The sequence below is a fragment of the Giraffa tippelskirchi genome, chromosome 1, assembly GCF_054371585.1.
Source record: "Giraffa tippelskirchi isolate mGirTip1 chromosome 1, T2T-mGirTip1v1.2.pri, whole genome shotgun sequence".
Classification (NCBI taxonomy): Eukaryota; Metazoa; Chordata; class Mammalia; order Artiodactyla; family Giraffidae; genus Giraffa; species Giraffa tippelskirchi.
Window position 1 is genome coordinate 109,746,457 of NC_137275.1, and position 21,425 is coordinate 109,767,881.

General features: G+C 51.4%; 1 protein-coding gene across 2 annotated transcripts in view; it reads right to left on the reverse strand.

Moving 5' to 3' along the window:
- LOC145505810 (uncharacterized) overlaps window positions 1-21,425 on the reverse strand; it is a 118,825-nt gene that overhangs the window by 84,012 nt on the left and 13,388 nt on the right. For both annotated transcript variants that reach the window (XM_081488738.1, XM_081488728.1), the window contains exons 7-13: window positions 20,355-20,576; window positions 17,907-18,056; window positions 14,957-15,180; window positions 12,953-13,184; window positions 6,505-6,726; window positions 4,077-4,226; window positions 1,127-1,350 (exon numbers count right to left, since the gene is read on the reverse strand). In XM_081488738.1, coding sequence (XP_081344864.1) covers window positions 1,127-1,350; window positions 4,077-4,226; window positions 6,505-6,726; window positions 12,953-13,184; window positions 14,957-15,180; window positions 17,907-18,056; window positions 20,355-20,576 — 1,424 coding nt within the window. The remainder of the gene's footprint in view (window positions 1-1,126; window positions 1,351-4,076; window positions 4,227-6,504; window positions 6,727-12,952; window positions 13,185-14,956; window positions 15,181-17,906; window positions 18,057-20,354; window positions 20,577-21,425) is intronic.

Genomic DNA, 21,425 nt, shown 5'->3' on the forward strand with positions numbered 1-21,425 from the left:
ATGATTTTCAAAATAAAATACAAGATTCTCGCAGGTCGTCACCTCTCCAGTTTCACTTCTCCTTATACACCCTGAAAGTTTTTCACTGTTGATAACAAGTTGATGGAAAGAATTTACCATTTACCTCAAGTCAACATGTTACCTAAGGAAAAATCACTTTTACCTGACAACATGCTGTAAAAATAAACATATTAATATGTAACCGTTCCGTATTTCCTGGGGGAGGGGGAAAGACAATCTTTCTGAGCTGTCTGTGCTCAAACACGGCCCACAAAGCAGTCTGTCTCAGCGTCAAACGTGCAGGCGGCACCACCTGCGTTTGCTGGTTGTGCCCTTCACCCCTGCCTTTCCCCCGGGCCCCCCGCACTCGGCTGACAGGAACGGGCACCTCGGCCTGGGCTGACGTGACAAGAACAGTCTGAGCAGCAGCTCTGCCAGGTCCTGTGCAGGGTCACCGGCCTGTGGCCACTCTGAACGTGGACAAGGGACAGGAGGCAGAGCTGTGCGGGTGCGGCACCAGGCTGGCCTCGGGGCCCCCAGCCACCTGGCCGCACCCAGACCCAAGGCCCCTGCTCGCCATGAGGCGGGCCTTTGGATTCTATCCCGTTTGTAAACTGTTATAACAGCCCAGACGGTGTCTACAGAAAACATCTCACAGACACTGATGAGTTGAGAAGAACTCAAACACATGTCCTTGGACCACTGTCGTACAACAAGCCAATCTTCACACTGTATTAAGTTCAAAAGGAAAATGCAGATCTGAGGGGGAATTTGCCACCCCAAAACCCCAGCTTTTCTGTTTCAGGTGGCTTTTCACCAGAATGTGGGAGGCTCCGAGGGACACACGAGGGCGAACCTTCAGTGCTGGAGGGTGCACGGGCCGCAGGGGACACTGTCACGGCACCTCACCCACCTTGGGGCTCAGAGCTGGTGGGGGGACACCCCACAACGCCCCCCACAGCCCTGGCTGACTGAGCTCTATAATCAAGGGCAATCTCAGAACTGAAAATTCTTGAAGCAGACTTGAAGTCAGTTTCCTTACTATGGAACACTCAGCCTTCTCTAAGGAGAAGACAGCTCCTCAGAGAAGCCGAGTTTCTGGGGAGCTCGGCTCGGGCTCACCCACCGGATCTCTTCGTTGATGGTGTCCAGCTGCTCCTGAAGCATCACAGTCAGAGTCTCGGCATCGCCCTGCCCGCTGGGCGACAGCAGAGCGGCCGAGCTGAAGAGGGTGGCCCTGTCGCCCCCGCCGTCAGACAAGTCTGCGTCACTCTCGAACGCCTGGGCCACGTTGGCCGGCACGCTGGCTTGCTGCGCGCGCTCCCAGTCCTTTTCCTTCAGGGTCTGCACCTGGGCACGAGAGGACCACGTCTCGTCAGCGACATTCAGGGCAGCTCAAGTCTATCAGGAACTGAACACAAGTTTACATGGAAGCCCCAACTGTGGATAAACGGGCCATGCTTATGAGACACTGCCATCTCTTAAGCGAGCAGTACTGAAGAAACAGGCAGGAGGAGAATCCACTTCCTAGATGGCCTGGTGACATTCAGGTCTTAGCGTGGATGGGAGGCAATCCTATGAGGTTATTCACAAGGGTGGGCCGATGGAGTCAGAGACAAAGTCCGAAAATTACAACAATACATCTGTGCCTCCATCAGCCAGGCTGAAGGAAAATAAGAAAAAGAAATCCTTCAGCTCCGCAGCCTCTGGGTCCACCTCAGCGGTCACCACTTGTGTTACTCACCGAGGAGCGCCATCCTCGCAGGTCCCCAGCCCTCCGTTTTCCAGGCTGGTCTGAACACGCACAGACAGGCGCAAGCAGGGCCAGCAGGGCTGGGAGGGCCAGCCCCCCGCGGGGCTCCTCCCGGGGCGCAGGCCCGCGGGCTGTTCTGGGGGACGGCCCCTCACACCGCAAGGCGGCTCTGTCACCAGAGACGTGCGGGAGAGGGCCTGCTGGGCTCCGAGCCGCCCTCCAGCTCTCACACCTCACACCCTTCTCTCTGGCACATCTCCCCCCGGCCCACTCTCACCCAGGTCCTGCCTTCTTTCCCAGACGTGACCTCAAAGCAGCCGAGGGGCAGCCTCGAGGTGCTGGCTTGCTGGCTCCCTGTCCCCCGTGGCCAGCGCCCTCGCCCCTGTCTTCGTCACGACCCCTCCCCAGGGCTGGGCCACCCCCTGCACTGGCTCCAGGACCACCTGCCATCATTCCTGCTCCTCTCCAGCGAACCAGCTGCATATGGCTTCACCCCCATCAGCTCAGCCAGCACGTCCTCTCCCTTCTCTCACCTTAAAATCGCACAAAGGGAACCAGCAGATTCCTCCTCCAGGGCTCCCTGCAGCGCCCACTGAGGGTCTCTGAGAGCTCCCTGGGAGAGGCCTCTACTGTCCCCCTCCCCGCCCAGTCTCCAGCTCTCTGCAAGCAGGCGGTGTGCCCCGCTCGCAGGGCAGCTCCCAGGGAGCTCTGAGGAACCCATGTTACCAAGCCCCCTCCTCTCCTTGCCCTCCCCCCACCCCAAGCATGTCTCTCCCTGGGCACCAGGCCCCGCCCTCCCTGGGGTTACTAGTCAGTCCCTTGCGCCCCTTCTCAACCTTGGAATGCGAGGCACCCCACAGCTCTACCCTTGCACCCCCTATCTCTCCACGGGCACCTGCCTGGTGACTTTACCTTGTCTGTGCCTTTAAACACCATCTGTATGCCCACGACCCAAGTCCACCTTGAGCTGAGTGAGGCCTCTCCTGGATCCAGGCCGGAACACTCAGCTGCTGACCTCACAGGTCCCCTGGACACCCCATGGGCTCATCCACCTCAACAGGGCTGAGGCCCGTCTCTTAGCTCCCTGCCCTGACAGCCCTCCTCAGCTCAGGAAACAGGCTCTGGCCTCGAGCTGCTCAGGCCTGAGCCCGGGGTCCTCCCTGATGCGGCCCTCTCTCTCCCTTATCTCCGCTTGTTGACACGACCCTTGATCTATCTCCGAGTGGCTACTTCTCTTCCGGCCTCCGGGTCTCTGTTCCAGGTCACCCTCCTGGTGTCACCTCGCTGGCCACCCTGTTCACACACGATCGTCCCCCCTCCTCTTAGACAACTCGGGCACTCTGGTCTCCTTCCCCTGCTCATTACTGTCCGACAGGCTGCGTGGGTTTAAAAACGGGTCCACAAATTCTTCCATCCTCCTCCCTTCAAGAGGCAGAGGGGGCAACTCCTGCTCAGCCCCTGAGCGAGGCAGGACTTCGCAGCTCACTCTCGCAAACAGAACTGAAGGTGTGCGGCTTCCGAGACCGGGGCGCGAAAGGCCCCGGGCTACATCCCGCGCTCTCGCTCTCAGAGGGTGTTCTGAGGAAAGCCAGGCCATGAAGAGGTCCACACGGCAGGGACCTGGGCCTGTCCCCACCAGCCAGGTGAGTCTGAAAGCCTGCCATCCAGCCCTGGGGGGCCTTCCCATGTTTGCGTCCTCAGGAGGCCCTGAACCAGGCCCACCTGCTGCAAAGCACAGAAACTGGACTGTGACCTGCTCACTGGGAAGTCACTAAGCTTTGCAGTGATTTGTTACATGGCAGTGGATAAAGAACGCACACGGTTTTTAATTCACTGCTGGAGTCCTAGTTCTGACGATGTCTGGCCCAAACTAGCTGCTCACTGAACATGGCAGCTCAAAACACAGACATGTATGAAAAATTACATGCCATAAATGAGGCGAAAATACAAAGGTACTTAAACTTCCAATGAGAATTCTTCTCACTATAAAATGATGGGTATGTGTATCCATTTACTCGCAGGATGATTTCAATCAAAACGGTGCTAATTAGTACTGTGCTGGGCCTCACAGTAGGCCACAAGTTATCAAAATTGGTTCTTTTAAGAAAAAAAAGCATGCCTTAAAAGGAAACTCGTAGCCAGAAAAAGGAAAATGGGAAGACATAAAGCGATCTATCAACGCTTTGTTCCAAAACCATTTCAGGACCACAGTGTGAGGGGGCAGGTGCCTTACAACGTGGGAGTCACATGAAAAGGTGTTTACCTTCCTTCCTCAGGAATTCACCACTATAAAAGTCAGACACAGTTCAGTAAAAGCCGTTACCTGTCGATGCATAGAATCCTTATCTGCGATTTCATTTTCAAGTTTATCATTGAGGTCGTCGTGCACAGAGGTGGCTTCGCGCTGGGCGGCAAGGTAGCATCTCTCAAGGGTAGTGATTCGCACCTCCACGTCCGTGTTCTGGACCATGGCCTACACCGGGCATTGCAGAGTAGAAAAGGTAAGTCATTATCATGGAACATTCCGATACACGTACGCGTAAAAAAGTTGGACTAAATCCTAAGTTTCAACTCAAAAATAAAGTTAGCGTCCTCAAAATTAAAGTCCTAGACACGGCAGTTTCCTCGGACGTGAGCAAAAACGTGCCTACTTAAAATGTCACATTTGCCACGATTGGCACCCATATGTCTGTATTAACGTTCTGTCTGGCCACTCGGTTTCCCAAGCTTCTCTTCAACATAATCAACCCAAACAGCAAAGAGTATACTAAACTACCCTGTTATTGCATGAATTCCAGGAGGAATGGTATCTGGCATGAAGTCACGACCTCTGTCTGCTACACCACACAGGCGGACTGGATCCACAAGAGGGAGGGACCTTCGACAGATCCAACAGGGACCTCTGAGGCTCGTTTCCTCGGGTAAAAGTCGGAAAACTCTCATGCAATTTCCTCAGAATTCAAGTAATAGTAATGAGTGGAAACAGAAGTCAAAGTTTAACACAACTGGAAGCAGCCTTCTCAAGCCTAATTCTTCTAAAGCAGACTTACACCACATGTATGAAAGGGTCAAACCAGGACCAGAACTTGCTGCTGGTGCAACTCCCGTCCGCCAGGTCAAAATCCACTGCAGGTCCCTCCGTAGTCGACTACTAAGTAACCAATGTGGGCAAAGGCCTGACATTAAAAGTGAAAGGTCTCAAGGCCGCTTTTCCCAGAATTCTCTACATATTGAACTCTGCCACCTAATCTCCTCCTGTTGCCAAAGAGTAGTGGGAAAAGGTTATACAAGCGTGCAAATATTCTGTTTTGAGTTCTCACCTTGAGCTCTCAGAGAATTACTCACACCAAGCTACTAAACAAGGACACCTGCTGTAGCACATGTCGGAGGGGTTCTGTCTGAGACGGTCTCACGGGGGAGGGGTGGGGCAGGGTGGGCGCTGTCTGCCTGCCTACAAAGGAGAGGTGAGGCTCACAGGAGGAGGCCCGAACCCTCAGCACTCTTCTCTTTTCACAATGACCGTTAGGCAGTTTCTCATCAATCATGACAGCCGCAGACACGACCACCAGAAACATCATGACTCTACATGGTTACACAGCACGGGCCTGAGGCTCTGAGGGTGAGCAAACGCCACTCGACCTGTCTGACCGCCGGTATCAATGTCACACATCCCCTCAAGGAGCAGAACCTCAGAAAACTAGAGAAGACGGCCAGGCAAGCTGCCTCAGCAGGGGCCACACAGCGGGCTCCCATCTCTCCGAGAGAACGGGCTCCACAGACGTCACCAGACTCGCCTGAGTGAACCCGAAGGAAATTTCAGCATCATCAGGTATACATTCGACAGGCAGGTGGGGGGGATGAACTGGGAGACTGGGGTTGACGTATGTACACTACTGAGACTATGCGTAAACTCAACAACGAGTAAGGACCTACTCTACAGCACAGGGCAGTCTACTCAGGGCTCTGTGGTGAAGTAAATGGGTAGGAAATCTAAAAAGAGGGATATATGTAGACACACACACACGTATATATATATATATATATAAATATAAATATAAATATAAATATAAATATATATATATATGACGGATTCACTTTGCTGTACAGCAGACATTGACACAGCAGTGTAAAGCAACTGCTAACTGCTAAGTCGCTTCGGTCGTGTCCGACTCTGTGCGACCCCACAGACGGTAGCCCACCAGGCTCCCCTGTCCCTGGGATTCTCCAGGCAAGAATACTGGAGTGGGTTGCCATTTCCTTCTCCAGTGTATCAAAGGGAAAAGTGAAAGTGAAGTCGCTCAGTTGTGTCCGACTCTTAGCGACCCCATGGACTGTAGCCTACCAGGCTCCTCCATCCATGGGATTTTCCAGGCAAGAGTACTGGAGTGGGGTACCATTGCCTTCTCCAAGAAAAAGGAAAGCAACTAGACTCCAATAAATGAATGAATGGATGAATGAATTTTTCAAAGAGGAACACACTGGGCACCCTAGAACTTGTAGAAATGAGGAGTCCACACCCAGGGTGAGCACAGCGCTAGGGATGCCCTCGTGTTGCTCCACTGCCAATGGACCGCCTGGACCAGGCCTCTTCTACCCCAGAGATCTCGACGCAGAGGCGGGGAGGCCGCCAGTCGCGGTCTCGCCAGCGCTCTGTGCTCCTACTCACGCAGCCATCCCAAAGCTCAGATCAGCCGGAGAACAAGGGACCCACATTCCACCTCAGGACAACAGACACGTCCGCTGTCACTCACTTCGCGGACATCCCGCTGTGGTTGTCTGTTCGCTTCCTCGGACGCGAGGAGCTCCTTCCTGGCCGTGTCCGGGTCCTCCTCCGGCTCTCTCACGTAGGCAGAGAGGTTTGCCAGGCACTCCTTCGACTGGCTCTGCTCCCCTGACTGCCTCTCGATGACCTCCTGGAGCTCGATCACCTTAGCCAGGTCTTCCTCGTGGCTTGGGGAGCCGTCGGAGGATCTCTAAGGGGGAAAGGAAGCCTTAGACAGACAGCCTTGTTTTGGGAGGGAGGGAACACAGCATTTCCGGGCAATCGGTGAGGTCAAAACTTTCTTCTGCACTCTGGGAGCTCACACGACCCTCACGGCCACTCAGATCTACATGGTGCATTGCTGACAGGTCCCAACAGCCCCGCACAGACTGGATGGTAAGGCGAGAACCAGACAGAGAGCGAGACCGAGGACTTGCCTTTCCATTGGTGCTTGGCATGTTTACTTGCTCGGGATTTACATCAAGCACCCCGTCCGTTAGTAGCTTTCCCCAGTTATTCTGCTCTTTAAGAATCATCTGCTAAACGTGAAGTCCACCGGACTTTAGGAAGCATCACTACGAACAAAGCTAGTGGAGCTGATGGAATTCCAGCTGAGCTATCTCAAATCCTGAAAGATGATGCTGTGAAAGTGCTATATTCAATATGCCAGCAAATATGGAAAACTCAGCGGTGGCCACAGGACTGGAAATGGTCAGTTTTCATCCCAATCCCAAAGAAAGGCAATGCCAAAGAATGCTCAAACTACCGCACAATGGCACTCATCTCACGTGCTAGTAAAGTAATGCTTAAAATTCTCTAAGCCAGGCTTCAGCGATAGGTGAACCGTGAACTTCCAGATGTTCAAGCTGATTTTAGAAAAGGCAGAGGAACCAGAGATCAAATTGCCAATATCTGCTGGATCATCGAAAAAGCAAGAGAGTTCCCGAAAAACATCGATTTCTGCTTTATGGACTATGCCAAACAAAGCCTTTGACTGTGTGGATCACAATCAACTGTGGAAAATTCTGAGAGAGATGGGAATACCAGACCATCTGACCTGTCTCTTGGGAAACCTGTACGCAGGTCAGGAAGCAACAGTTAGAACTGGACATGGAACAACAGACTGGTTCCAAATAGGAAAACGAGGACGTCAAGGCTGTGTGTCCTTGTCACCCTGCTTATTTAACTTAGACGCAGGGTACATCATGAGAGACGCTGGGCTGGAAGAAACACAAGCTGGAATCGAGACTGCCGGGAGAAACATCAATAACCTCAGATATGCAGATGACACCACCCTTACGGCAGAAAGTGGAAAAGAACTAAAGAGCCTCTTGATGAAAGTGAAAGAGGAGAGTGAAAAAGTTGGCTTAAAGCTCAACGTTCAGAAAACTAAGATCATGGCATCAGGTCCCATCACCTCATGGGAAATAGATGGGGAAACTGTGGAAACAGTGTCAGACTTTATGTTTGGGGGCTCCAAAATCACTGCTGATGGTGACTGCAGCCACGAAACTGAAAGACGCTTACGCCTTGGAAGGAAGGTTTTGGCCAACTTAGATGGCATATTTAAAAGCAGAGACACTACTTTGCCAACAAAAGTCCGTCTAGTCAAGGCTATGGTTTTTCCAGTGGTCGTGTATGGATGTGAGAGTCGGACGGTGAAGAAAGCTGAGCGCCACAGAACTGATGCCTTTGAACTGTGGTGTGGGAGAAGACTCTTGAGAGTCCCTTGGAGTGCAAGGAGATCCGAACAGTCCATCCTAAAGGGGATCAATCCTGGGTGTTCATTGGAAGGACTGATGTTGAAGCTGAAACTCCAACACTTTGGCCACCTCATGCGAAGAGCTGACTCATTGGAAAAGACCCTAATGCTGGGAAGGATTGAGGGCAGGAGGAGAAGGGGACGACAGAGGATGAGATGGCTGGATGGCATCACTGACTCGATGGACATGGGTTTGGGTGGACTCCGGGAGCTGGTGACGGACAGGGAGGCCTGGCGTGCTGCGATTCATGGGGTTGCAAAGATTCGGACACGACTGAGCGACTGAACTCAACTGAAGTCTTCACTAAGAGATACTCTTCTATCAATCTCGAGGGGAGGGAGATGGGAGGGAGGTTCAAAAGGGAGGGGATATATGTGTACCTATGCCTGATTTTTCCTGCGATTTGACAGACAAGAACAAAATTCTGTAAAGCAATTATCCTTCAATTAAAAAATAAGCTAATTAAAAAAAAAAAAAAAGATCTCTCCTGGACGCCCAGCTTTTCCGCTGGTCCTGGGTCTGAGGACAGGAAACAGTGGTGGCAACAGTGTGGGGAACAGATAAACCCCTTCAGGGTCCAGACAGGTCTCACTTATACATGTGGGCGTGTGGTTCAGCCAGGGGAGGTTTTAGGAAGCATGCATGGAAAGTATTTTTATAAACAATGAGTGCGTCGTTTTAACCAACTAACCTGTGGCTTTGTAATGGGATTCTGTAAAGAATACTGATCCACTGCAGCTCCACAGGAGCTTGGTGACAACAAAGTGACTTACTGCAAAATACAGCTGAACTCGTTTAACAGCAGCTGGATAAACTGTGCACTCTCCCCTGATCTCTAACAACCACCCTCAGACAACAGAAGGCTACAAAAGCTAGAAATTATCCACATGGAACTGAAGAGGGATCAATCTCAAATTCAAGTTAAAAGAAGCATTTATAAAAATCAGAAAACAACAAAGAACAGAGCAGGGAAGTGACACACCTGGGCTGACTAGGACTGAATGCAGACAAACACCTGCCTCAAAGTCAGGGACCACGGCCAGGCCCTTCCCCCGGGCCTTGTCCTGAGAAAGGCCTCTGGGTCCCCAGCCTGGCACCCTCCGCCAGGATGGGAGCCCGCCCCACGGGTGCCCACGTGAGTCGGATGGGCAGTACCGTGTCCTCATTTAACAGGAGGGCAAAGCAGGCCACAAAGCGGGCAAGCGGCACACCCAGGTCACCAACCTCAGGGTGACGGAGCTACTCTGCTGTGCCCGGCAGAAGGGTTCCTGGGCACTGAGCTGCCTGAACCGGAGCGCGGCTGCCCAAGTCCTGTGGGAAGGCCCCAGGAGTGCTCCATCAGCGGGCTGGGAGCAGGAGAGGGACAAGGAAGGCCAGCCCTCGGGCCACTGGACTCCAACAACAGGGGCTCATCCAAGTGACCCGAGGGGAGAGGCAGCGAGCTCCCTCCTGAGGCTCCCTCCATCAGGGTTGCTGTGATGGACAGGAGGGCCTCTGGAGGAAAGCGGGATGGACGGCACCACGGTTAAGTGTCCAGGCTCTGATCAGACCAGTCTGCACCGCACCGCTGGGTATGCGAGCCTGGGCACGGTGCCCGGCCTCTCTAAGCCTCAGTGTCCATATCTGCTGAATGGGGATAACAGCAGCCTGGACCTCACCTGGGTGTCTGCGGGATTAGATGACGGGCTCAGAAAGCACTGGACACGGTGCCTGGCACACAGAGTCTCCTGCACACTGCTACCCACCGTCATTAAATTGGCTTCCCCCAAATCTAATATCTATGGCTCTGATTCAGTCATTTCTTTTAAGAAAACACTACGTGGAAATTCCATGGTGGTCCAGAGGTGAGGACTTGGCACTTTCACTTTCACACCGGTCTGATCCCTGGTTGGGGAACTAACATCCCATTAGCTGTGCAGTATGGCCAAAAAAATAAGTAAAGAAAATTTTAAAAATAATAAATACTACTATGTCTATTATAAATAAGCATGAGATGATTAGAAGGCAAACAAGTGGGAGAAAGGCAAACTGTTACAATTGTCCCAACCAATGACCTATTTCCAACAGAACCATCAGTTCAGTTCAGTTCAGTTCAGTTCCGTTCCGTTCAGTCGCTCAGTCGTGTCTGACTCTTTGCGACCCCATGAATTGTAGCACGCCAGGCCTCCCTGTCCATCACTAACTCCCGGAGTCCACCCAAACCCATGTCCATCGAGTCAGTGATGCCATCCAGCCATCTCATCCTCTATTGTCCCCTTCTCCTCCTGCCCCCAATCCTACCCAGCATTAGGGTCTTTTCCAATGAGTCAACTCTTCGCGTGAGGTGGCCAAAGTACTGGAGTTTCAGCTTCAAAATCAGTCCTTCCAATGAACACCCAGGATTGATCTCCTTTAGGATGGATTGATTGCATCATCAGCATATTTTAAGTGGTGGGCGAGTTTCATTACTTCTATTAAAATGTCAATCATCCACCAGTACGTAACCACATAGTGTTCATTCACTAACACGATAAGGACTCTAATACTTCACAGAGAAACAAAGGCATGCTAAATTACTAAATAGTTTACCTTTCGACGATGCTTCCTTAACTCACTAGACTGATAGATGCATGCAAAGAAATGAAGAGAAACCAGATTTATTGCGACTTTGAAGCTAAAAATTCAAGAATCAATATAGGCAAAGACAGTAAAGCAAAAATGACGGCAAACATATAAGTGAGATGTAGATTTAGAGAACATGTAACTGGAAACAGAACAATTTGTTGGACCACATTAGTTAAATAAGCTATTCAAGATTTACTAGAGAAACACTATACATTATTCCTCAGGAAGATACAATTCTATTACAACATCATGATTTGTTAAAGCACAGCACTGTGTACAACAAAGGGCCTTAACAGTTGTCTGTTCTCAGCCAAACCTCTCTATAAGTTAGTTTCTCTTAATAAAAAAAACATGTTATACTTTAAAATAGTAATTTAACTGACGAGGAAGTTGCCGTAATACCTATTTTAACACTGAACAGATCTAACCACCTGTTGGACATTAATGTAAAATCGTTACCTAGAATTTGATTCCAAACTTCTGAAAATAAATTCATTAAAGCAGGTACCCTATGAAAATATGTAAGAATGAAAGCTAGCGTAACAGCAGGTGGAGTCTTCACATTTTATGAACCATAGAAGATACTTTGTAAAAGAGTCTCGTAGAGACATTAAGCATGCAAAAGCTGATGAGATTTACAGTCTCAAATACAAGCACCAACACAGAAAGGATGTTGTGTCAAAAGTCCATTAATTCTACACATAAGAGGATCATTTCTTCAGGTAAGCATAATCTCAGTTATGAATTACACAGGTTCTGTAGTGTATCATCCATCTACATTATGCTTGTAACTGCACAGTGATAACAATAATTCAAACTTAGTGCTATGGGGGAAAAACACCATTTAATGAGACATGAAGACAAAGCAGAAACCCGACTAAGGGGACACACGCTGTGGACCCCAGACTGCTATGACCAGAGCAAGTGGGAGGACGGGGGAGGGGAGATGGATGGGTAAACTACAGCCTCGGGGGGGTGCGGTTGTGGGAAGCTGGGGTCTGGATTGATGACAACGAAGCAGACAACAGGATGAGACAGGAAATCAAAACCAACGATGAAAGCAGACACACCGTCAGAGAACTCCAGCAACAAGAAAAAATATACAGAACTGTTCTTTTACAAATACTCGGAAAGAAATCAAGCATGAAACCACAGAGAAATCGTCAAAGAATACACACTATCAACTAATTGGCCAGTGATGCATATTATAAAACCAATGTGTCAAAAGACCACAAAATAGACCAGTTATCACTTCACATGCTGCTAAAATGATTCACAGTTAATTTAATTATATGCTGACTAACAATGCAGCTAACATGAAATGGGTGGTAACAAAAAAAGTGATAATACAAGTGCAGTTACAAAGCAGAGTGTTGTAGACATGATTTCACAGGGTAAACAGCAATGCGCTCAGGAAACCTAAGCTAAACATGGAAGAAAGCAGGAACATGCGCTTCAGAGCTGCACACTCTGTCACCAAAAGCCCTAGGTCGTCATCCCATTTTTAGACTCAGAAGAGTGAGGAAGCCCAACTTCTTCCCTGGGGCCCTGGGGCACCAGGCTTTTAACCTGGTTTCACACCCAGAGCTGGCCTGAGCGTGCAGCCAGGTCCAGCAGCAAGCAGACCAGTTTAGATTCTTGGTTTTGTTCCCACCGCATGGCCTGCAGCCTGCAGCCAGGTATCCCCAATGAAAAATGTGCTGCGTGGGTCTCACACGCCAGGAGAGCTGCCTATGGTTACTTTCACAAGGCTGTCTACTCGGTGACAACAGCAACTTCCCTGCACCTGCTGTGTCCAGCACAGGCCGGGCCCAACGTTACAGAGGCAGGCCCTGGCTGAGTTCATGATGACGTGCTAAGCCGGTGGTCCAAATATCAAGACTAATTTGTTGCTGTGCGAGTATGGAATGATTAAAGACTAGGCAGTTTTTAAAAATCTTAGACCTCTAAGCGTAGCAAATGTACCTGAGTTTCTTCTGGGTAAAAACAGAAAAAACAAAAAACAAACAAACAAAAAAGAAAGCCAGTGTGCTGGGGGAGGGACGTGGCAGGGAGGAGGCAGACACATACCAGAGTCTTGATGTCCCGCTGGTCTACTTTCCGCGCCGAGCTGTGCCGCCTCCTTGGGGGCTTGGCGCGCCCACTGCTGGGCGGGCAGGAGCTGGCGAGCGAGGAGGCGGGACACAGGTTGAGGGAGCTCGAGGATTTACAACAACGAAGGTTGCCTAAGCTCCCCTTGCCCACCCTGCTCTCAGTATCCTCGGCCCGCTGCTCCGTGTTCTCCTTCTCTTCTTCGATCAACCTAAAATAGAATAAAACCCGTCACCTGCCTTTGTCAGCAGAGGAACGTGTCTGGACAACAAATGTGGGCTTGCATTCTGTGTCACGATTAGCATATTCCAGGAACAGTTGCTCAATTAACATCTCAGCAAAAAGGTTCAACTTTCCCTCTTTTCAATATTCTCAAACTTAGAATAACTTATCCTTGAGTCTTACAAAGTGGCCCCTGATCATTCTCGTTTGATTTGACTGGTTTACTCTAACATTCTGACGGGGCCTGGGTGGCGCCTCTCTCCCTGTGAGGAGATAACCTGAAGTTGACAACCTTTACCTTCCCTGCTCTCAGGGCAGAGATGCACGGCAGTGCCTCAAGTCTATTCCGCTGGGAATCAGGAACTCTGTACAATCAAAACAGTGAGCCACGAACAAGCTGGAGTTTCTAAACACAAGTCTCTAGACCAGATGAAGTGCTGAATTGATTTTTTTATTTTTTAGGTTGTCTATGTACAAATGCATCACTTGATGAAGTTCTCCACCAGCTTTGTGTGAGTTTCTGGACTCATGTCAATGTGCTGCATTAACCTAGAATTCACAGTTACTGCTCTTCTCCCCTAATGTCTCGCGGATGATGTTATATAGCAGTTTAAATATTCGATTATGCATATAACATGATTTTCAAAATAAAATACAAGATTCTCGCAGGTCGTCACCTCTCCAGTTTCACTTCTCCTTATACACCCTGAAAGTTTTTCACTGTTGATAACAAGTTGATGGAAAGAATTTACCATTTACCTCAAGTCAACATGTTACCTAAGGAAAAATCACTTTTACCTGACAACATGCTGTAAAAATAAACATATTAATATGTAACCGTTCCGTATTTCCTGGGGGAGGGGGAAAGACAATCTTTCTGAGCTGTCTGTGCTCAAACACGGCCCACAAAGCAGTCTGTCTCAGCGTCAAACGTGCAGGCGGCACCACCTGTGTTTGCTGGTTGTGCCCTTCACCCCTGCCTTTCCCCCGGGCCCCCCGCACTCGGCTGACAGGAACGGGCACCTCGGCCTGGGCTGACGTGACAAGAACAGTCTGAGCAGCAGCTCTGCCAGGTCCTGTGCAGGGTCACCGGCCTGTGGCCACTCTGAACGTGGACAAGGGACAGGAGGCAGAGCTGTGCGGGTGCGGCACCAGGCTGGCCTCGGGGCCCCCAGCCACCTGGCCGCACCCAGACCCAAGGCCCCTGCTCGCCATGAGGCGGGCCTTTGGATTCTATCCCGTTTGTAAACTGTTATAACAGCCCAGACGGTGTCTACAGAAAACATCTCACAGACACTGATGAGTTGAGAAGAACTCAAACACATGTCCTTGGACCACTGTCGTACAACAAGCCAATCTTCACACTGTATTAAGTTCAAAAGGAAAATGCAGATCTGAGGGGGAATTTGCCACCCCAAAACCCCAGCTTTTCTGTTTCAGGTGGCTTTTCACCAGAATGTGGGAGGCTCCGAGGGACACACGAGGGCGAACCTTCAGTGCTGGAGGGTGCACGGGCCGCAGGGGACACTGTCACGGCACCTCACCCACCTTGGGGCTCAGAGCTGGTGGGGGGACACCCCACAACGCCCCCCACAGCCCTGGCTGACTGAGCTCTATAATCAAGGGCAATCTCAGAACTGAAAATTCTTGAAGCAGACTTGAAGTCAGTTTCCTTACTATGGAACACTCAGCCTTCTCTAAGGAGAAGACAGCTCCTCAGAGAAGCCGAGTTTCTGGGGAGCTCGGCTCGGGCTCACCCACCGGATCTCTTCGTTGATGGTGTCCAGCTGCTCCTGAAGCATCACAGTCAGAGTCTCGGCATCGCCCTGCCCGCTGGGCGACAGCAGAGCGGCCGAGCTGAAGAGGGTGGCCCTGTCGCCCCCGCCGTCAGACAAGTCTGCGTCACTCTCGAACGCCTGGGCCACGTTGGCCGGCACGCTGGCTTGCTGCGCGCGCTCCCAGTCCTTTTCCTTCAGGGTCTGCACCTGGGCACGAGAGGACCACGTCTCGTCAGCGACATTCAGGGCAGCTCAAGTCTATCAGGAACTGAACACAAGTTTACATGGAAGCCCCAACTGTGGATAAACGGGCCATGCTTATGAGACACTGCCATCTCTTAAGCGAGCAGTACTGAAGAAACAGGCAGGAGGAGAATCCACTTCCTAGATGGCCTGGTGACATTCAGGTCTTAGCGTGGATGGGAGGCAATCCTATGAGGTTATTCACAAGGGTGGGCCGATGGAGTCAGAGACAAAGTCCGAAAATTACAACAATACATCTGTGCCTCCATCAGCCAGGCTGAAGGAAAATAAGAAAAAGAAATCCTTCAGCTCCGCAGCCTCTGGGTCCACCTCAGCGGTCACCACTTGTGTTACTCACCGAGGAGCGCCATCCTCGCAGGTCCCCAGCCCTCCGTTTTCCAGGCTGGTCTGAACACGCACAGACAGGCGCAAGCAGGGCCAGCAGGGCTGGGAGGGCCAGCCCCCCGCGGGGCTCCTCCCGGGGCGCAGGCCCGCGGGCTGTTCTGGGGGACGGCCCCTCACACCGCAAGGCGGCTCTGTCACCAGAGACGTGCGGGAGAGGGCCTGCTGGGCTCCGAGCCGCCCTCCAGCTCTCACACCTCACACCCTTCTCTCTGGCACATCTCCCCCCGGCCCACTCTCACCCAGGTCCTGCCTTCTTTCCCAGACGTGACCTCAAAGCAGCCGAGGGGCAGCCTCGAGGTGCTGGCTTGCTGGCTCCCTGTCCCCCGTGGCCAGCGCCCTCGCCCCTGTCTTCGTCACGACCCCTCCCCAGGGCTGGGCCACCCCCTGCACTGGCTCCAGGACCACCTGCCATCATTCCTGCTCCTCTCCAGCGAACCAGCTGCATATGGCTTCACCCCCATCAGCTCAGCCAGCACGTCCTCTCCCTTCTCTCACCTTAAAATCGCACAAAGGGAACCAGCAGATTCCTCCTCCAGGGCTCCCTGCAGCGCCCACTGAGGGTCTCTGAGAGCTCCCTGGGAGAGGCCTCTACTGTCCCCCTCCCCGCCCAGTCTCCAGCTCTCTGCAAGCAGGCGGTGTGCCCCGCTCGCAGGGCAGCTCCCAGGGAGCTCTGAGGAACCCATGTTACCAAGCCCCCTCCTCTCCTTGCCCTCCCCCCACCCCAAGCATGTCTCTCCCTGGGCACCAGGCCCCGCCCTCCCTGGGGTTACTAGTCAGTCCCTTGCGCCCCTTCTCAACCTTGGAATGCGAGGCACCCCACAGCTCTACCCTTGCACCCCCTATCTCTCCACGGGCACCTGCCTGGTGACTTTACCTTGTCTGTGCCTTTAAACACCATCTGTATGCCCACGACCCAAGTCCACCTTGAGCTGAGTGAGGCCTCTCCTGGATCCAGGCCGGAACACTCAGCTGCTGACCTCACAGGTCCCCTGGACACCCCATGGGCTCATCCACCTCAACAGGGCTGAGGCCCGTCTCTTAGCTCCCTGCCCTGACAGCCCTCCTCAGCTCAGGAAACAGGCTCTGGCCTCGAGCTGCTCAGGCCTGAGCCCGGGGTCCTCCCTGATGCGGCCCTCTCTCTCCCTTATCTCCGCTTGTTGACACGACCCTTGATCTATCTCCGAGTGGCTACTTCTCTTCCGGCCTCCGGGTCTCTGTTCCAGGTCACCCTCCTGGTGTCACCTCGCTGGCCACCCTGTTCACACACGATCGTCCCCCCTCCTCTTAGACAACTCGGGCACTCTGGTCTCCTTCCCCTGCTCATTACTGTCCGACAGGCTGCGTGGGTTTAAAAACGGGTCCACAAATTCTTCCATCCTCCTCCCTTCAAGAGGCAGAGGGGGCAACTCCTGCTCAGCCCCTGAGCGAGGCAGGACTTCGCAGCTCACTCTCGCAAACAGAACTGAAGGTGTGCGGCTTCCGAGACCGGGGCGCGAAAGGCCCCGGGCTACATCCCGCGCTCTCGCTCTCAGAGGGTGTTCTGAGGAAAGCCAGGCCATGAAGAGGTCCACACGGCAGGGACCTGGGCCTGTCCCCACCAGCCAGGTGAGTCTGAAAGCCTGCCATCCAGCCCTGGGGGGCCTTCCCATGTTTGCGTCCTCAGGAGGCCCTGAACCAGGCCCACCTGCTGCAAAGCACAGAAACTGGACTGTGACCTGCTCACTGGGAAGTCACTAAGCTTTGCAGTGATTTGTTACATGGCAGTGGATAAAGAACGCACACGGTTTTTAATTCACTGCTGGAGTCCTAGTTCTGACGATGTCTGGCCCAAACTAGCTGCTCACTGAACATGGCAGCTCAAAACACAGACATGTATGAAAAATTACATGCCATAAATGAGGCGAAAATACAAAGGTACTTAAACTTCCAATGAGAATTCTTCTCACTATAAAATGATGGGTATGTGTATCCATTTACTCGCAGGATGATTTCAATCAAAACGGTGCTAATTAGTACTGTGCTGGGCCTCACAGTAGGCCACAAGTTATCAAAATTGGTTCTTTTAAGAAAAAAAAGCATGCCTTAAAAGGAAACTCGTAGCCAGAAAAAGGAAAATGGGAAGACATAAAGCGATCTATCAACGCTTTGTTCCAAAACCATTTCAGGACCACAGTGTGAGGGGGCAGGTGCCTTACAACGTGGGAGTCACATGAAAAGGTGTTTACCTTCCTTCCTCAGGAATTCACCACTATAAAAGTCAGACACAGTTCAGTAAAAGCCGTTACCTGTCGATGCATAGAATCCTTATCTGCGATTTCATTTTCAAGTTTATCATTGAGGTCGTCGTGCACAGAGGTGGCTTCGCGCTGGGCGGCAAGGTAGCATCTCTCAAGGGTAGTGATTCGCACCTCCACGTCCGTGTTCTGGACCATGGCCTACACCGGGCATTGCAGAGTAGAAAAGGTAAGTCATTATCATGGAACATTCCGATACACGTACGCGTGAAAAAGTTGGACTAAATCCTAAGTTTCAACTCAAAAATAAAGTTAGCGTCCTCAAAATTAAAGTCCTAGACACGGCAGTTTCCTCGGACGTGAGCAAAAACGTGCCTACTTAAAATGTCACATTTGCCACGATTGGCACCCATATGTCTGTATTAACGTTCTGTCTGGCCACTCGGTTTCCCAAGCTTCTCTTCAACATAATCAACCCAAACAGCAAAGAGTATACTAAACTACCCTGTTATTGCATGAATTCCAGGAGGAATGGTATCTGGCATGAAGTCACGACCTCTGTCTGCTACACCACACAGGCGGACTGGATCCACAAGAGGGAGGGACCTTCGACAGATCCAACAGGGACCTCTGAGGCTCGTTTCCTCGGGTAAAAGTCGGAAAACTCTCATGCAATTTCCTCAGAATTCAAGTAATAGTAATGAGTGGAAACAGAAGTCAAAGTTTAACACAACTGGAAGCAGCCTTCTCAAGCCTAATTCTTCTAAAGCAGACTTACACCACATGTATGAAAGGGTCAAACCAGGACCAGAACTTGCTGCTGGTGCAACTCCCGTCCGCCAGGTCAAAATCCACTGCAGGTCCCTCCGTAGTCGACTACTAAGTAACCAATGTGGGCAAAGGCCTGACATTAAAAGTGAAAGGTCTCAAGGCCGCTTTTCCCAGAATTCTCTACATATTGAACTCTGCCACCTAATCTCCTCCTGTTGCCAAAGAGTAGTGGGAAAAGGTTATACAAGCGTGCAAATATTCTGTTTTGAGTTCTCACCTTGAGCTCTCACAGAGAATTACTCACACCAAGCTACTAAACAAGGACACCTGCTGTAGCACATGTCGGAGGGGTTCTGTCTGAGACGGTCTCACGGGGGAGGGGTGGGGCAGGGTGGGCGCTGTCTGCCTGCCTACAAAGGAGAGGTGAGGCTCACAGGAGGAGGCCCGAACCCTCAGCACTCTTCTCTTTTCACAATGACCGTTAGGCAGTTTCTCATCAATCATGACAGCCGCAGACACGACCACCAGAAACATCATGACTCTACATGGTTACACAGCACGGGCCTGAGGCTCTGAGGGTGAGCAAACGCCACTCGACCTGTCTGACCGCCGGTATCAATGTCACACATCCCCTCAAGGAGCAGAACCTCAGAAAACTAGAGAAGACGGCCAGGCAAGCTGCCTCAGCAGGGGCCACACAGCGGGCTCCCATCTCTCCGAGAGAACGGGCTCCACAGACGTCACCAGACTCGCCTGAGTGAACCCGAAGGAAATTTCAGCATCATCAGGTATACATTCGACAGGCAGGTGGGGGGGATGAACTGGGAGACTGGGGTTGACGTATGTACACTACTGAGACTATGCGTAAAGTCAACAACGAGTAAGGACCTACTCTACAGCACAGGGCAGTCTACTCAGGGCTCTGTGGTGAAGTAAATGGGTAGGAAATCTAAAAAGAGGGATATATGTAGACACACACACACGTATATATATATATATATATATATATATATATATATAAATATAAATATAAATATAAATATAAATATATATATATATATGACGGATTCACTTTGCTGTACAGCAGACATTGACACAGCAGTGTAAAGCAACTGCTAACTGCTAAGTCGCTTCGGTCGTGTCCGACTCTGTGCGACCCCACAGACGGTAGCCCACCAGGCTCCCCTGTCCCTGGGATTCTCCAGGCAAGAATACTGGAGTGGGTTGCCATTTCCTTCTCCAGTGTATCAAAGGGAAAAGTGAAAGTGAAGTCGCTCAGTTGTGTCCGACTCTTAGCGACCCCATGGACTGTAGCCTACCAGGCTCCTCCATCCATGGGATTTTCCAGGCAAGAGTACTGGAGTGGGGTACCATTGCCTTCTCCAAGAAAAAGGAAAGCAACTAGACTCCAATAAATGAATGAATGGATGAATGAATTTTTCAAAGAGGAACACACTGGGCACCCTAGAACTTGTAGAAATGAGGAGTCCACACCCAGGGTGAGCACAGCGCTAGGGATGCCCTCGTGTTGCTCCACTGCCAATGGACCGCCTGGACCAGGCCTCTTCTACCCCAGAGATCTCGACGCAGAGGCGGGGAGGCCGCCAGTCGCGGTCTCGCCAGCGCTCTGTGCTCCTACTCACGCAGCCATCCCAAAGCTCAGATCAGCCGGAGAACAAGGGACCCACATTCCACCTCAGGACAACAGACACGTCCGCTGTCACTCACTTCGCGGACATCCCGCTGTGGTTGTCTGTTCGCTTCCTCGGACGCGAGGAGCTCCTTCCTGGCCGTGTCCGGGTCCTCCTCCGGCTCTCTCACGTAGGCAGAGAGGTTTGCCAGGCACTCCTTCGACTGGCTCTGCTCCCCTGACTGCCTCTCGATGACCTCCTGGAGCTCGATCACCTTAGCCAGGTCTTCCTCGTGGCTTGGGGAGCCGTCGGAGGATCTCTAAGGGGGAAAGGAAGCCTTAGACAGACAGCCTTGTTTTGGGAGGGAGGGAACACAGCATTTCCGGGCAATCGGTGAGGTCAAAACTTTCTTCTGCACTCTGGGAGCTCACACGACCCTCACGGCCACTCAGATCTACATGGTGCATTGCTGACAGGTCCCAACAGCCCCGCACAGACTGGATGGTAAGGCGAGAACCAGACAGAGAGCGAGACCGAGGACTTGCCTTTCCATTGGTGCTTGGCATGTTTACTTGCTCGGGATTTACATCAAGCACCCCGTCCGTTAGTAGCTTTCCCCAGTTATTCTGCTCTTTAAGAATCATCTGCTAAACGTGAAGTCCACCGGACTTTAGGAAGCATCACTACGAACAAAGCTAGTGGAGCTGATGGAATTCCAGCTGAGCTATCTCAAATCCTGAAAGATGATGCTGTGAAAGTGCTATATTCAATATGCCAGCAAATATGGAAAACTCAGCGGTGGCCACAGGACTGGAAATGGTCAGTTTTCATCCCAATCCCAAAGAAAGGCAATGCCAAAGAATGCTCAAACTACCGCACAATGGCACTCATCTCACGTGCTAGTAAAGTAATGCTTAAAATTCTCTAAGCCAGGCTTCAGCGATAGGTGAACCGTGAACTTCCAGATGTTCAAGCTGATTTTAGAAAAGGCAGAGGAACCAGAGATCAAATTGCCAATATCTGCTGGATCATCGAAAAAGCAAGAGAGTTCCCGAAAAACATCGATTTCTGCTTTATGGACTATGCCAAACAAAGCCTTTGACTGTGTGGATCACAATCAACTGTGGAAAATTCTGAGAGAGATGGGAATACCAGACCATCTGACCTG